General features: G+C 39.2%; 1 protein-coding gene across 2 annotated transcripts in view; it reads right to left on the bottom strand.

The window, feature by feature from the left end:
• Cpq (carboxypeptidase Q) overlaps window positions 1-18,020 on the bottom strand; it is a 331,662-nt gene that overhangs the window by 45,403 nt on the left and 268,239 nt on the right. For both annotated transcript variants that reach the window (XM_050162425.1, XM_050162417.1), the window contains one exon: window positions 17,619-17,820. In XM_050162425.1, the coding sequence (XP_050018382.1) occupies window positions 17,619-17,820 (202 nt within the window). The remainder of the gene's footprint in view (window positions 1-17,618; window positions 17,821-18,020) is intronic.

The following is an 18,020-nucleotide window of genomic DNA, read 5'->3' as shown; positions in this document are numbered from 1 at the left end:
AAGGGGAAATAGTTAAGATCTCCTGGGTAAACTGGGAGTGGGGTAGAAGGGAGGGGATGGGAACATGAGGGACCAGAAAGCTGAATTGCAGGAGTAGTGGGAGGGGGAGAGCAATGAAAGAGATATCTTGCTAGTGGGAGCCATTATGGGGTTAGGGAGAAATCCAGTACTGGGAAATTCTCAGGAATTTCCTGAGCTAAGACTCAATAGTGGAGAAGGTGCCTGAATGGGCCTTCCCCTTTCATCAGATTGGTAACTACCCTAATTGTCATCATAGAACCTTCTTCATCCAGTCACTGATGGATGCAGATGCAGTGACCCAGTCAAGATTTCTTTTTTTTAAGAAGAGCTCTGTACTTTTTGGGGTCACAATGGCCCTCTGAGGAGGAGTACAGGTCAGCTTGATTCTCCCACAGTTTTTTCATAGTGCAAGTCTATTCCTTCTGTCCTATACTGCTTGTAGTCATTCTCAGCATAGATAGACTTGGAAAGTCATAGAATCTCCCTCTTGAGTATGTATGAAGCAATTGCTAGCAGGGATTAGTGGAAGCTAGGGGCTACTAGCTTGCCTGGCCATTTATCATGACCAAAAGAACCTTAATACGTAGCCAGAAGTAGGGAAATAATCAATGAAGGAAAGCCATGCTCTAGACACCTGACTGTCAAATGAGGATGCATATTGAAAACTTCCATAGTACTAGATTCCTCTTACTTTGGGGACCAGATGGAAAGGATCTGAAGGACATCCAAAGGTGGCTTTCTTTCCTTTTGAGCAACACTGCAAGATGAGCTTTTCCCACACCAGAGATAGCGCACACTTCAAGTGCCAATCTGAGAGACTTCTGAATTAATGTGAGACTGTACAGTACTACTCGATTAACAAACAGAATTTTTAATACTCCTTTGGAAAGTATGAGTTTTCAGACACAAACCTGAATACAAAGCAAAACTGGGGAGAGGAGCTGTCATTTTTTTAGGCATGAGATAACGCAGACAGAATCCAGATAAGTCAGGCCCAACAAGATTTCTATAAATGAGGCAAAGTATTTGTCTTTGGTATATCAACTGCACGGATTTATGACAAAGTCTTTGTCTAAGAAGTTGCCATCTTCCTGTGTTCAACAGGGATTCAAAGGCATTGGAGATAGAAAACGGGTTTTGCAGTGCAACACAGGACTTAAGATCTGACCTTCATCTCCTCATACTTACATAACTGCTCCTGGCCAGTCTTAGCCCCAGACTCCTCATCTGGAGAGCAAAGACATCAATGCCTAGTCATGTGGATGTGGAGAGGAGAGGATGAGATACGGAATGTCTGTTTTGTATTTACAAATGGTAGACCTGCAGCGTCTCCCTGGTTACCATTTACCCTCTGAGCATCCCACAGTTCATTTAAAATGGTCTCTTCTTGAAGACAGATTACTTAGGTGTAAAGAAAAAAAATGCTATTACAGGTAAATTTGTGTAGCCCTAAATGCAATCAAATTTTAAAAATATTTCTAATTCATTGAACAGGAGAGCAGGCTTCTTAAGTGCCAAGCAATTAAAGTCACTTCTTTCACATACCCTTGAGTTTAATGGGAAACCAGTGTGAGATTTAACGCTGGAAAAGAGACATGCTCAAGCATCTCTTCTCTCACATTTGAAGGACGTGGCAGGCTACAGTTTAGCTGTTTCTCTCATACAGTTTGCTAAGCCTGTAGTGATGCTTCTTTTTGATAAACACTAACACATTTGTTGGTTATCTCGTTTTTCCCAACCTGGTGGCAATTTGTTTAGATAGTAAGAGTAATTAAGCATCGTGACTCATTTGATATTTAAATATTAGGGATTATCGTGAACCACCATCAGTAAAAGCACCAGGGTCTTTAACCTCAGTCTTGACATCTTTTTTCTCCTATTTTTCCTTTCATCCACTGAATAGTTTGTTCTTCATATAATTATTTACAATATTAATTAATCCTCACTATGTTCCAATGCATTACTTTTTTAAATAAAATAACTATTGTTTATATGACAGGTAAAACAGTATTAAATATTCAGATGACAATGGGAAAATCGTTAGTATTCTAAACATTATCACAAATCCAAAGGTAAAAACTAGAGCCAGAAAATAACTGAATGTGTGCCTAGATTAAATGTCACTTTCATAGGTATTTGATACTTCCTGCAAAGGACGGATATAGAATGAAAAAATGCTATAGTTTTTCTTGTTAGGAAGAGAGTTAAGAGAAAACACATAGCCCCAAAGAGGGACCCAATAACAGGTTTAAACACAATAAAATGATCTGACATAAATCTTGACTGAAGAACATTAAATATAAAATCAGAACTAAATAGCATTTAAAAACCAGAAAAAAAATCAAAGAGAAATCAAGAAATATCCTACTAATAATAAACAAATAAATAAAAAAGAACTTAAAAGAAGGATTTATGAGTGAATATATGTAAACCTTTATGTTCATTACCTGTGAAGTTTCTCTTTGGTTAAACACACACACACACACAATCAAAAAGAATGACTTTAGGTGTTTTACAGGAACACATAAACATATTCTTAGGCAAAATTATACTCTTGACTTCCAGGACACTTAAAAACACACACTCTGTAAATTACCCGAATGGCCTGTGAACCAAGGAGCAAAGAGACACATGCCATGACACAAATGTACACGCCTCTGCGATTTTCACCAGATGTGGCTGGCCAAAGGACGGGAACCACAACTTCCTGTTAACACTTAGGCTTCCTGATGGTTGGTGGGAGGCTTGCATGTGAAGGCAGTTTGCTTAATCGTGCTAAACTAGTTAAATTTTTCATAAATTTGAAGACTAAGGAAGTCTTTTTGTGATTCTCTCAAGAAAATTCAAAGGTCTGGAGAGCCTGGGTAGGAAGGAAATGAAAGAGAGAAGCGAGATTATGTTGCCATGGGATACATAAACTGTATAAATCACATACACTTGTGTGGTTATATTAACAGAAATTGAAAAAGAATTTGTTGCAAGAAAAGATATTTTAAAAAATAAGAAAATATTCTTTCACTCATAGATAGTGTAATCAACCTACTCTGTAAATTTTAGTGGTGCCAAAGAACTAGTATTTAGACTATCTCAGATAAAAAGCTGCTGTTTATTGAGAAAATCATCTCAAATCTAAAGCTGGTGTTTATTGCTTGATATGGGCAGTTTTGTGCTACTTCGTCTCTTGCTCTGAATATTTGAATAGACTGGCTTCTTTAGTCATCATGTTTCTATTTCCCATGCAAAATAATGCTTATTCTGGAAATAATCATCGGAGAGTTGGTAATAAACTTGAATGCTCAAAGAGGTATAGAGAAGTAATCACCCCATTTCTAGATCGTAGAAAAGATACTTAGGTATTTTACAGGCTCCTTGTCCATAACGAACACATGTCAGTGCGTGTTGTATGATTTAGAATTAGATGCTGGTTGGGAGAGTCAGTTGAGTCTCATTCAGTGTTGTTGGCTTTTACACCTTCATGCATACGCCCTTACCCCAACTCCCTTTAGCTTGTAATCAATTCTCTTGGACTGTCTGGGAGCTAATTTCAGAGCGAATCCTTGATTCAAGTTTCTTCTTAATTGCTTTCTTTTGTGAAGTGTTGCATTATGGCGAAGTGAGTCAGGCTTCTGGCTTAAATCAGGCCATTGAACTGAAGATCAGTGGTGGCTCAGAGGGCACTGTTTTATGGCGACAAAGTAAGTTTACTAAAGACCAGCAAATACCAACAAGGCAAATACATGTTTTGAGGTGGTTCACAGAACAGTCAAACTGCCTGGTCACACTCTCTACTGGTTCTAAGCACATGAGAACATGTTCAGAGGAAGGCCTCTTCAAATTTTTAAAAATACAAAACACCTCAACACTCCCAAGCTTCTTCCTGAATATCAGCTGCATAGAGTGAAACTGACCTGCAAATACATTGTCACTTGTAAAATGCATCCCATTCTCACAAGAGCTCTGTGAAATACTATTGACCTCATTTTTCAGACTAGGGAATCACAGCTCCAAGAGGTAAAGTAAGATGTCTGAAGCCGTCTGCCAGAAAGGAATAAGCTTTGTTCCTCCAACGCGACCCTGTTGCCTGTGCACTGTGAGGGCAGGGAAGTGGTTGCCTAGTTTAGGTATGTCTTTGGGCCCTTCGTGGTTGTTTTTCCACTCTGCTTTGCTCTTGAGAAGCATGCACAGCACAGAAGATGGACAGTGTTGCCACAAAACCCCTCTAATTTTACACCTATGGTGCTAAGAGGAGACGGGAGCAGGAGAGGGGTTTCAACAGTGGATGAAAAGTTGACCATTGCATTCATCTACAGAGGAGCTACTCATCCCCATTCTTACAGCATTTCAGAATCCCCTGGCAATTTTCTAAACCAAGTGTGCACGAACACATGTGTGAATGCCTGTAGTGCACTTTTCCCTTCTGGTCTAAGTCCTGCATTAAATCTTTAAGGATAGAAATTAAATTTTATGTGTGGTATTGGAATAAATTGATCTTACATGTTAAATCTGACTTCTCTGCTTACTACCTTTTTAGATTTGCACAAAGGAAACTCTCTGAGCCCCAGTGGCTTCATCTGAAAACTGGTTAAAGAATAATACTCTATATTTCAGAATGACCTCATGAAATTCTATGAAACAACATATGTAAAACATCTAGCATAATATCTGACTCTCTCTCTCTTAAATAAATGACACCAGGAAATGGTTGGAGCAAGGAAATAGTATTGTGAAGATCCAGCTGACCCTAAATCCAAAGTCATTTTAAACTTCATATTGACTCATATATGTAATCTCTTTCCAATGCCATACATAAATTAATAAACCATCTTAACTCAAGAAATCAGCAATTCCAGATACAAAACCAAAACCAGTATTCAAAATATATAGACACCACAAGTTAACAGGATGTTTTTACACCGCTGGACAAACATTACCAAAGAACAAAAAGACTCGAATTGTTTTCTGCTGTGGGACAATGGTTTTACCCTGTAAAGATTTGTACTTGTTTAATAATATGCTGGTTAGCCAGTAGCCAGGCAGGAAGTAGAGGCAATGTGAACAGGAGAATTCTGGGAAGAGGAAAGCTCAGTCTGCAACTGTCACCCAGACACAGAAAAAGCAAGGTGTGACTGCCTCGCCGAAAAGATACCAAGCCACATGGCTAACACAGACAAGAATTATGGGCTAATATAAGTTGTAAGAGTTAATAAGAAGCCTGAGCTACTAGTCCAATCAGTTTATAAGTAATGTAGACCTCTGTGTGCTTCGTTAGGACTGAACAGCTGCGGGACCAGGTGGGACAGAAACCTCTGTTAACAGTTTTCCATATGTATTATGCTGCTGTCTTTGTTATTATTTTTCTGAGATCTCATGTGTGAATTTGGGACAAAGCAGTGATTATGGTGTTTGATTGAACATGATGATTTTGGGAAAGAGACAAAGGAAATCCAGATGTAAAAACAGCAAGATTAAGTATGGCCTTATAGTCTTGAACTTAAATTGAAAGATGTATTACTAATAGAATTTCTCTTTTGAGAAAAAAAAAAAAGATTCATTGTCTGGCTTAGAGACAAGTCTTAAAAGACTTAGAGACAACAGCCATTCTTGGTAGCAACAATACACACAAAGCTCGGTCTGGGCTCGAAATAACATGACCTTGTAAAAGTAGTGGGACTTATTGAAGAAATGGTTGATACCAGATCTGGTTCAAGAAATGCACATGATGGCCTGGGATACTTGTAAAATGATGGAGCTGGAATGTTCCTAGTAATTGTGAGGCTCATGCTAAAAGCTCTCAGGAGGCAAAGAGGCTTCTACTGTTCAAATATGGGACAGTTCCAGGCGTCAGTAAAGTGACATTCTGTTAGTTTTACTGTCACAACAGAATGAAACATAGCAAATGTCTTGAAACTCATCAGTTATTAATGATACAAAATGAGTAAATTTATCATCATTGGAAGACACTAGGGAATAAACTGACGGGTATTAAAATATGTAAATAAAGGAAATAATGAATGACGAATCCGTTCTTTCTTATAAACAGTATCTCAGAGTTACCAAAGGAAAAGGCCATTTTTATAGAAGTATGTCAAATAATTAACAAGGAATGATAGAACTAAAATACAATATTTAGATTATGCTCTAATAAAATGTATATGGGATATAAGTACTTTTGAGAGAAAATGTAAATGAGGATCTTTTATCTATCATGTATCTATCTATCATCTATCTATCTATTATCTATATATCTAATCTATCTAGATGATGTGGGAGTCCCCTCTGTATGCTGTGAATTTGTTTTATTACCATTGGTTATTAAAGAAGATGTTTCAGTCAATTACTTAGTACAGTAAATCCAGGCAGAAAACCTGAACAGATATATAAAAAGAAAGTAATTAGAGTCAGAGAGACGCCATGTAGCTGCTGAAGGAGAAAGATGCCAGCCACCAGCCAGAGCCTTACTGGTAGGCCACAGCCTCATGGTGGATACACAGATTAAGAGAAATGGTTAGTTCAGACATAAAAGTTAGTTAGAAATATGCCTAAGCTATTGGCAAAACAATGTTAAAATTAATATACTTTCTGTGTTGTTATTCATGTCTGGGTGGACAAGAAATGAATGAACAGCCTCAGTTTACATTTATCTATCTATCTATCTTCTATCTATCTATCTATCTATCTATCTATCTATCATCATCTATCATCTATCTATATCATCTATCATCTATCTATCTATCATCTATCTATATCATCTATCATCTATCTATCTATCATCTATCTATCTATCTATCTATCTATCTATCATCTATCTATCTATCTATCATCTACCTATCTATCTATCTATCATCTATCTATATCATCTATCATCTATCTATCTATCTATCTATCATCTACCTATATCATCTATCATCTATCTATCATCTATCTATCTATCTATCTATCTATCTATCTATCTATCTATCTATCAATCATCTATCTATCATCTATCTATCATCTATCTATCTATCTATCTATCTATCTAATCATCTATCATCTATCTATCTATCTATCTATCTATCATCTATCTATCTATCAATCATCTATCTATCTATCATCTATCATCTATCATCTATCTATAGTATCATATATCTGTATAGGGATACTGGGAAGAGGGAGAGAGAGGGTATCAGATGTCCCTTTTAATGTGAGAAAGCAGAAGCACCTCATCATCTATCTCACCATCTAGAATTAGACTCAAATTAGAACAAGGCACGTGATTCAATGACCATTTTGCAAGAAATAAGAATAGAGGAGCACAGTCAATAATGTCATGGCATTGGAATCAGGAAAAGTCTCTGGGCTTCTGAAATGAATAAGTGATAGAAAAAGATCAGATAAAGGTAAAATCTAAGAATTATAAGATTTCACAGGCATATCAGTCAGTTTTACTGTTTAGACCTTTTGAAATCTTGGTTCAAACCAGAATATAGTTTTTATTCTTTTAATTTCAACTGAAGTGAATTTAATTAGAAAAGTCTGGAAACTAGCTATATGACTGAATATGATATCAAAAAGTCGTTCTAAAATATTTTAGGTGGAAAATGGTATAGCTGCTATTGTTCTATATATGAGTCTTTATTTCTGAGAGATATAAATTATTTGCAATGGAGTGGTGCTATGTTAGAGATTTTTTTAAAAACAAGCTGGTATTGAGGTTTAGCTGCGGATGAAATGAACTAAGAACATCCATAAGTAAGACTGTCCTCAAGATGAGTTATAGATACATAGGTTATATTATGCTGTTTTCTGCTTCCATATTTGTGCGATGTTTTCCATGGTAACATATTGACAGTGGTGTGGACTGAACTCAGGGTTATGCACTATCAAGCAAACACTCTAGCCTCTAGCACTTAGCTATATCTCCAGCCCCGCAATAACATTTTTTTTCTTATAAAGAATATCATTATTTACAATCATAGGATATAATAAAAAAGTCAAACCAAATTTACATTCCTTACTGTAATATAAGGCTAGAAACTAAATCCATTGGCTTTCAGATAATTTTATACTTTTTGCTTATAAACTTAAATGTAGCTTTATTTAGTGTTTCATGATGAAGACATTTTTCTTATTTTTCTGATTATGTAAACCATAATTCAGTTGGTCTTCAGTTTTGAGACCCTAGAGAGAAAAGGCCATTTCTTACTTTTGTATTCTCCATAATTTATACATAGTACATCTATCTATTGAATGCAGTGATTATATAGGGCCAAATCTCATGAGACATTAATTTAATGAATTTTCAACTTTCCCATGGTAAGAAAGTGATATGCATTTCAAAGAAACTATACTTTGAAGTTTGGTATTTTCCTCAGCAATGGCCACTATATACCATCTTGAGATGCTGAATCCAAGCATTAGGAAGTCACAGTTCCATTTAACCACGTGGTCATAGGGGAAGTGACCCAGGCAGTAGGGTTGTATGTTATGGGAACATGATGTTTGATAAGGAGGTTAATGAATTATGCACTTGTGACTTATAATATTGTTACCTTATAGTGAGTTTACTGGTACATAAGTTCACTGTTGTGAATGTCATGGCCACTGTTATGTCAAATATAATGTACAACAAATTAAGAGTTGAATGTATAGGAAGGACATCCCATAAGAGCCAATCTTGAGACCATTAGAAGGGCATCTAAGGAAGCAAAGCCTTCCCAGGCTATGTTATTTGAAGGCATGGAAGATGATAGCTAGAGAAACAGACAGCGTAGTGTTCATGGGTCATTCTGATGCACAAACTAGAACAATCTTATAACACTAAAAGCAAGGGTTTCTAACCCATTATTCTCCCTGAAGCTCCCATTTCACTACATAGTTCTCACAATGTCCCTTCTATTGAGTGTGATCTGGGCACCCTTAGCATGAGCTCCCTGGGTTCATAACACTTTTCACCAAGCGGTCTCCTGCTGAAGACTTCTGTCCTTTTGGCATCATCTGTAAGAGTTTTTGACCTGAAACATGGCCTTTGTTCATCTGCCAGGACATATTCAATTGCTCTCACTGCCTACAACTTCCTGGATGAACTGCCCAGAGGAGCCTTTCTCCTGACTGCTCCCTGCAGGGATGCCTGCCTGGCTTCTACTATCTCCTCACCAGGAATGCCCTTTTCTACTTCTGTCTACTCTAATGCTCTGTAGCTTCCACCATCAAGGTCTAGCTTCCCCTCGCAGCATTTCCCTGTGTTCTATCTAAGGACATAGGTCACATGTGTTTCTTATTGGCACCTTGAACAAAATGCCCACCTTTTAATGTTATATAACTTTTCTTGTGTTTGGTTCATTTTCAGATCAATACATCTAATCATTAAACTTTTGTGTTCCAGGTAATATCGTGCACTGTGGGCACATAAAGAACAAAGAACTCTCTTAACCCTTCCCCAAGTCTAGTTAAGAAGAGAAAATATAAAGCACACTAACTTCAAAATGAAAGTTTGGATTTTAGTTTTAAATAACCATTTCAGGCAACACTGAAAGATGCTTCATAAGTCAGAATGTGACAAACTGAACCACCCCTGCAGCATAGAAAGCCCCTCTTCACCTAATCTGAAATCAGCCTGGGAGGCTTGGGGACCATGGGGCTGGGCACCAGGAGGTTTCTGCTGGAATTGAGCAAATCTGCTCTAAAGGAGAAGAATACAAGAAGATCATTTATTCTGAACTCAATGAGCAACTTGAAGTATTGAAGTGGGTGCTGAACAAATCAACATATAAAACAGTAGTCAATGAATGGTAATGCAAAGGTTCTGACTCACCCAAGCTAAAGAGGTCAAAGGTAGCCACCAACTAAACTTATGCTTATAACCCTACTGTTGTACAATATTTTTATTTCTATTTTTATATTTTTAATTTTATTTTTTACCATTTTTAATTTTTTTATCATAAGCTCCAGTGAGCCAATTGGACCTATTTAAATGGATCAAACTTGCCCAGAATAAGTATCATTTAATTCTTCCCTTATCATTCCTGGTTTTGGGAACCCCGGGGAAATTCCCTCTTCCACACCCCCCCTCTGCAAAAGCCCCTCTATTTTCTATCTTGGGACTCTCCTCCCTTAATCACCAATGTCTAAATTTTTTTCCAGACATAATTTTCTGTCTTTCTAGCATCTTGTGAGGTCTAAGCTACCAATCAGCCAGTTCCACAAAGCCCAGGAAAAATACAAAAGTAATCAGTCACCCCAGGATGTGGTCAAGCATCTCAACTCTCTGATGTCCAAAAAATCACCAGGAAGCAGTCATGAGAGGCCTTACAATGCCCCGTTCCCACCCATTGAAGACCCCAAACTCCCCAAATTTTTATAATAAACAAAAGGATGTAATGATTTCCGCCATAAAAAGGCTGATACTTCTGGGTCTAGGCGCCATGGATGTGCAGACAAGCCCTCAGGTAGAAGTGCCTAATGGCCCCCAGGGATGTTAAAGGGCCCTGCATGACCCACATGAGGCATGGATTACATCATCCACTTATGACTCAGCTAAGCCCTTGCATGCATGCGTGAGCCCTATCATCTGTGTATGAAGTAGCCATGTCAACCCCCTGTGCACATGTGCTAGGCTGCTTTTAAAAGCTGGACGCACCATCTTCCTCTCTCTCTCTGCACAATGACTTTCCCCAGGCCTGTACACGCCCCTCTAATAAACTCCTCAGCAGGTTTGTTGCGTGTTCCATGTTTCCTTCTCACTCGCGCCAGGTAATTTCAGTTCCTCACTGAAAAACAGCTATATAAATTATAGAGAGTCTCTCTTCCATGACCATACAATGTGGAAAATATGCTGCTCTGAATGACCACAACATGCCATGGAGGGTGGGGTGGAACATGCGAAGGACTAAGATGCTTGGTGTGGCTGGAAAACTAAATTGAGCACTTCACTGGGCTGGGGAAGGAGCTCAAAGGCGTTTGGTTTGACTCGTGCAAGTCCCTGTGTTTCATCCCAATGCTTCAAAGGTGGGAAAAAAAAAAAAAACAAGTAAAGGCAAAAGCTCCCTGTAAGCACTTACTCTAGGTTCCTTTGTAACTGCCCTTCTGACTTGGATCTTCTGCTTTATTTTCCAGATAAAAATATCTTGATTGTTAGGTAGATTTTCAATTTAGAAAGTTCACAATGGATTCAGCTGATTAGGGGGAGGGGAGCTCAGAAAGCAGCTGAGCTTGGTTGAAGGTAGCCAGGGAATGAGTGAGTTCTGTTGAAGCAAACTCAATGGTGAGAGGGGGAGCTGAGGAAGAGGCTTTAGGAACTAGGAACAATTTATAGTGAACAGAGCTTGAACTATGTGTTGGCACGGTCTGGACTGTGTTGAGTTTGGGGCTGTAATGTCAGTCTGTAAGGGAGACTTCAGAGGGGGAGAAACACTCTTAGGTCACCATCTACACTTTACAGATGTGCTAACCAAGGATCACTTACTAGACAGTGTATCTTTGTCTCTGACCCCCCCTATGCCACACAGGAGATGACCAGTCAGGATGCCGAAGAACAAATGAGCAAACTTCAGAAAGGAAACCATATCTTTCACCCATATAGTTAGAGGCTGTGAAGCAGAACACACACATAAGACCTGTAATTCTTTCCAGAACACTGTACAATAAGGAAACTCATTAGAAAAAGTTGTGTCTTAAATCCTGTAGCAGAAGAAGTTTAATGGGAGAGCTGAAACAAGAGGAGCCTCATTCTCATAGGCCACACTGAGAGGACATATAATTTTTTTTCATCAGGTACACATGTGTGTGTTTGTATGCACACATACATGTGCGTGCAAATGTGTGTTTCTTTCTCAGAAAAGGAAATCAAAAAGGATGTATTTAAGCAACTGAGGTTATATGTCTCACACCAAGAAATCAGAATCAGAACAACAGCAACCAAAAAGAGTCTCATCACATCACCCTAGGCCAAAACCCACACGGAGAGCATCAAGAAATGGTTCAATATTCAAAGTGTATCCCATACTGAGAGCAGTTCGGGCTGAGGTTATTGTAATATCACTTTTGTACTGACAGTGAAAGAGTCAGTGTACAGTTGCTCACCGTATAGGAAGATTTCTGGTGTACGAGCAGGCATATTTATATACATCTTCACTGTGTACTAGAAGGAGTGTTTTCAACATCTGCACTGTGTACTAGAAGGCGTGTTTACAACATCTGCACTGTGTACTAGAAGGCATGTTTATAAACATCTGCACTGTGTACTAGAAGGCGTGTTTTCAACATCTGCACTGTGTACTAGAAGGCGTGTTTTCAACATCTGCACTGTGTACTAGAAGGCGTGTTTTCAACATCTGCACTGTGAACTAGAAGGCGTGTTTTCAACATCTGCACTGTGTACTAGAAGGTGTGTTTTCAACATCTGCACAGTGTACTAGAAGGCGTGTTTTCAACGTCTGCACTGTGTACTAGAAGGCGTGTTTTCAACGTCTGCACTGTGTACTAGAAGGCGTGTTTTCAACGTCTGCACTGTGTACTAGAAGGTGTGTTTTCAACGTCTGCACTGTGTACTAGAAGGCGTGTTTTCAACGTCTGCACTGTGTACTAGAAGGCGTGTTTTCAACGTCTGCACTGTGTACTAGAAGGCGTGTTTTCAACGTCTGCACTGTGTACTAGAAGGCGTGTTTTCAACGTCTGCACTGTGTACTAGAAGGTGTGTTTTCAACGTCTGCACTGTGTACTAGAAGGCGTGTTTTCAACGTCTGCACTGTGTACTAGAAGGCGTGTTTTCAACGTCTGCACTGTGTACTAGAAGGCGTGTTTTCAACGTCTGCACTGTGTACTAGAAGGCGTGTTTTCAACGTCTGCACTGTGTACTAGAAGGCGTGTTTTCAACGTCTGCACTGTGTACTAGAAGGCGTGTTTTCAACGTCTGCACTGTGTACTAGAAGGCGTGTTTTCAACGTCTGCACTGTGTACTAGAAGGCGTGTTTTCAACGTCTGCACTGTGTACTAGAAGGCGTGTTTTCAACGTCTGCACTGTGTACTAGAAGGCGTGTTTTCAACGTCTGCACTGTGTACTAGAAGGCGTGTTTTCAACGTCTGCACTGTGTACTAGAAGGCGTGTTTTCAACGTCTGCACTGTGTACTAGAAGGCGTGTTTTCAACGTCTGCACTGTGTACTAGAAGGCGTGTTTTCAACATCTGCACTGTGTACTAGAAGGCGTGTTTTCAACATCTGCACTGTGTACTAGAAGGCGTGTTTTCAACATCTGCACTGTGTACTAGAAGGCGTGTTTACAACATCTGCACTGTGTACTAGAAGGCGTGTTTATAACATCTGCACTGTGTACTAGAAGGCGTGTTTACAACATCTGCACAGTGTACTAGAAGGTGTGTTTACAACATCTGCACTGTGTACTAGAAGGTGTGTTTACAACATCTGCACTGTGCACTAGAAGGCGTGTTTACAACATCTGCACTGTGTACTAGAAGGCGTGTTTATAACATCTGCACTGTGTACTACAAGGCATGTTTATAAACATCTGCACAGTGTACTAGAAGGCGTGTTTACAACATCTGCACAGTGTACTAGAAGGTGTGTTTACAACATCTGCACTGTGTACTAGAAGGTGTGTTTACAACATCTGCACTGTGTACTAGAAGGCGTGTTTACAACATCTGCACTGTGTACTAGAAGGCGTGTTTATAACATCTGCACTGTGTACTACAAGGCATGTTTATAAACATCTGCACAGTGTACTAGAAGGCGTGTTTACAACATCTACACAGTGTACTTGAAGGCGTGTTTACAACTTCTGCACAGTGTACTTGAAGGCATGTTTACAACATCTGCACAGTGTACTAGAAGGTGTGTTTACAACATCTTCCAGTTTCTTTCCATGTATGAGAAATTGGTCTACTTGTTTCAGGCTAATGCATCTATTTTCTTCTAATATTTTAAACTTTTGGGGACTGTTTTCTCAACATCTTTTATTTTCTCCATATCTTAATATAAGAGAGCAAAAATTTTCCAAGAAAATAATTATTTTCAGTATTTTAGTTTCTTCTCTCATGTCATAATGGCAAGAATTCAAATATTTTCCCAAATTAAACTAAAAGTTGTTGAAGATGTTTAAAAAAAAATAGAAAGACTTGACCTTAAAGTTGAAGAAGAAATGATTCGTGACCATAGGAGGCAGCATGCACTCAAGCTCCTAATAACACCAAACAAGGCTGCATTTGCGGCTAAGGCACCAAGCTGTGGGTGAATACCAAAGTGCCACAGAAAACCAGAGAGCCACAGAATGCTGTGGGCTGAGGAAGGATTTGTGAACACAGACTGTGCTGAAGGGCAAGGAAGAGCAGGGACGTTGGTGGAGGTACTGGGATAGTTGGGGTCTGAGATCTCAAGGGAAGAGCTTTAGTAGAAAAGTACACCCCAAACACTTTGTATTAAGTCTCTTTCTCCCCAAAGTGTTCTATTTCTGTTGCTAACTCATCGTCCTGTTGGATTGTAATTCATTACAGATTCATCTTGCTCAGCAGGACTTTCTCCTCTTCCAAAGATGACATTTTCATAAGCTGAACTACTTGTCTTCAATGATCAGTAAAAATCATGAATCCAACCCGTGCTTTCAATAAGCATTTTTATCTATTAAGCATCCATGAAACACTCAAGAAAAACTGAGGCCCAGCCACCAAGTGGTCACTACAGATTATGGATATTTAACGCAATAAGGGACCCTTAGTGTTTATTTGATCAGTAGAGAAATGAGAGAAAAAGAAGAAATAGAACTTTGATATGGATTAATGTAAAGCATTGTTTGAATAGTTTGTTGTCTCCTATTCTTATGGCAGATGGGTATGAGGTGCCACTGCATATAAAATACAGACCACACATAAATCATATACTTTCATTTTCCTTCAGGTCAATTATGCTTGCTGTCTTTTTCAGATGTTCTAGAATGTTTCACTATCCCAAGTGTTACAGGGTGGGCAGTTCAGGAATAACCCAAATTTGAAACAACAAAAGATAACATAGGGCTGGCAAGATGATTCCGTGAATAAAGGCACCTGCTACCAAGTCTGATAGTCTGAGTTCAGTCTCTGGTTCCCACAAGGTGGATGGAGAAAACCATTCCCAGCAAGTTAAGTCTTCTGATGTGTGCCTTGGTACACACACACACACACACACACACACTCACACACACACACATAAGCCCACACATGCAAACATACACACACGCAAACACATACACACACACACACATGCAAACACACACACAGAGGAAACAATATTTGTTTTAAAGAAAACTTCCATGGTATCAAGGGACAGGTAGCAACCCTTTGCTTCCACCTCACAATATTGTAAGAAAACAGCAAAAAATATAGGGAAACATTCGCAGTCTTCCAAAATGAAACACCGACTCTATAGAAAACCTGCTGACCTGGAGGCAAGGGGAGGAGAGCAAGGAATGTGAGGAGAAATACGCAGTTATTTACAATAACAAACTCCTTTCTCTCAGAGGTGAATTATTCCAGGCAGTAATAAACTGAAATCCTTTGCATAAGCAAAAGCTGAATAAAACAAACACTTTAGACACTGCCCAGATGCTTCTGTGTTACTGCCTGCTGTGTGGAAAAGGCCAGCATCCCTGACATCAAAATGGCCTGATCTCAGTTACTTCTCAAGTCATGTAATCTCTCCGAGCTGATTTCTCCATCTTTAAAATAAGGGTAACCTTACCAACTTCTAAAGGATGCTCTCAGATTAGAGGCAGTATTTTAAAAGAAACTTGACTGGGGGCTTCATGAATGGTGGGAGCTACAAGTGTAGCTTACTGACTCTACAACCAAAACAGGCACAGATTTCTCATTTCACCCTACTAGATGGAAAATCAAACCTGCCTTTGCTGAGGCCAAGAGGGATGGTACCTCATTGCCTTATATGATGGTAATCAATCTCCCTGTTCATTTCATGCAGATCACGTCCCATGGAGAATAGACACGTGTAGGAGTAAGTGAGGGCTCTTGTGGTCAGACAGAAAAACAAGGTGGTGGAGCAGTCGGTATAAGGATTTTCCCCTCAATTCTACTGTAGAGTTGGTTCCTTCTGCCCCTTTGGCCACTCCTGGTCCTTATCCAGTCTAACTTACTCTGACCCACTAGCCTTTTCCTCACAGCAGCTGACTTGGTGGTTCTCAATTAAAGACTTGCTGAGAGAATGTAAAATTTGATCAAATGATCCTGTACCACTTGAAGCATAAGCATTTGTCCCTATCTTTGATATCCACAGACCGTACGTATAATGTTTTGGATATATCAAAGCATTGTACACCATTCTAAATGGAAATATGGATTTCCAAGAATTTCAAGCTTTTGTTAAAACACAGATAGGGCAAATGTACCAAATTTGAATTTTCCTTTATAATAAAGGAAAGACTTAGAATTTTTAGTTATGGATATTAGTGTAAATTTCCAAACCTAATATATGCCTTAAAAACCCACAATATCTCAAGAACAGGCTTTCTTTAAAATGTAAATCTTGTAGCTGCTGGTGAGATCTGCTTTGTAAGCAGGAAGCATGGTGGCAGAGGTGGACCTGGAGAGCAGGTTTTTGTACGTATAACACACGAGAGTTCTGGAAACAGTAATGCTAACCAGCTCACAGGCCAGGCTCCCCACTTACATAACACAAATGCAGAACAATTTGCAGGTGGATCTCCGGATATCCTCCTGGGTACGGATGTAATGGTATTGGAGGCACAATGTAGGCTCAGAAACAATACCAATAACTCTTTGCATGGCTGATCTCGGGCAGATTTGTGGATCAGCACAAATTTATGCTCTTGAAATCTGTTCCCATCACTGTTCCTATAAATCCCAGGTGTATTTGCATTTCATAATTTCATTCCTGGCCTTGGCTTAGCACAGAAGATTCACACCACAAATCACCAATCGGAGTAAGTCAGCTTATTGTGTGTGTGTGTGTGTGTGAGAGAGAGAGAGAGAGAGAGAGAGAGAGAGAGAGAGAGAGAGAGATGCATATGCCACAGTGTTCCTGTCAAAGTCAGAGGATAAGCTATGAGAGCTGGCTGGTTCTTTCCTTATACCACCTGGGTCCTGGGAATCAAACTCATCTTGACGGCAGCTGCCTTTTTCTTCTGAGCCATTTTGTCAGTCCTATCTCCAAACTCTTATCAGAAGGATCAAGGACTAACACAGTTATAAGGAAGCATTCCATCCTCAAAGAATGAATCTCTCATTGTAAAAGTTCAGATACCACAGTGAGTGGGTATCTTCATTAGGGTAAGTGAAGGTTCCCTAGTAGGTGCTAAGACAAAAAGGAGTTGGAAGCAGTGATTGCTTTCTACTTTAGTTCTCAAAGTTTGGTTGTGAAAACACAAAATCTGTCCTTTAAAAAAAAATCAAAATCAGCAGCAGATTCATAGGCTGAATTCTGCAATCGTTCACTGCAGATGGGGAAGCAAATGCACCATTTTCCCAATTGTGAAAATACCTTAATGGCAAAGACAGGATTTCCATGCATATCTGCCAGTAACCTCTGTGACATTGAAACAGAGATTTTATTTTAAGTTGGTGACAGTGTAAAGCAACATCATCTTCACTTTCGGTCTTACCAGGCACTCCAGCTTGGATCCAGAAGTTAATATCTGTTCCTTCTCCATCACTAAAGACGTCGGTGATGTTGAGGGGCTGCAGCAGGCTCATGACCTCCTTCATGATAGCCCTGGCCTTGTCATTGCCGGTGAACTCCAGCCCCATGGGTAAAAAGGTTCCTGAGTCAGACTCCATCACCAGACTGTAGTTGGAAACATTGACCTAAATAAAATATAAAATAGATAAGTGTTTGATCCCATCTATTGCTTCTATGCTATCAAATAATTCATCTCACAGATTCTTGTCAAAACAATATTGTTCTTCCCTGATCAGTATCTAGTCTGTGTATTTCCTGATGGTTCTAAGATGTACAGTTTCTTGTCCTGGGATTTGTCACACCTAAGAATTAACTGGAAAGTTAC

This window comes from Alexandromys fortis, unplaced genomic scaffold, assembly GCF_014885135.2.
Source record: "Alexandromys fortis isolate MF-2015 unplaced genomic scaffold, M_Fortis_MF-2015_v1.1 scaffold_17, whole genome shotgun sequence".
Lineage (NCBI taxonomy): Eukaryota > Metazoa > Chordata > Mammalia > Rodentia > Cricetidae > Alexandromys > Alexandromys fortis.
This window is presented reverse-complemented; position numbering and strand designations above follow the sequence as displayed.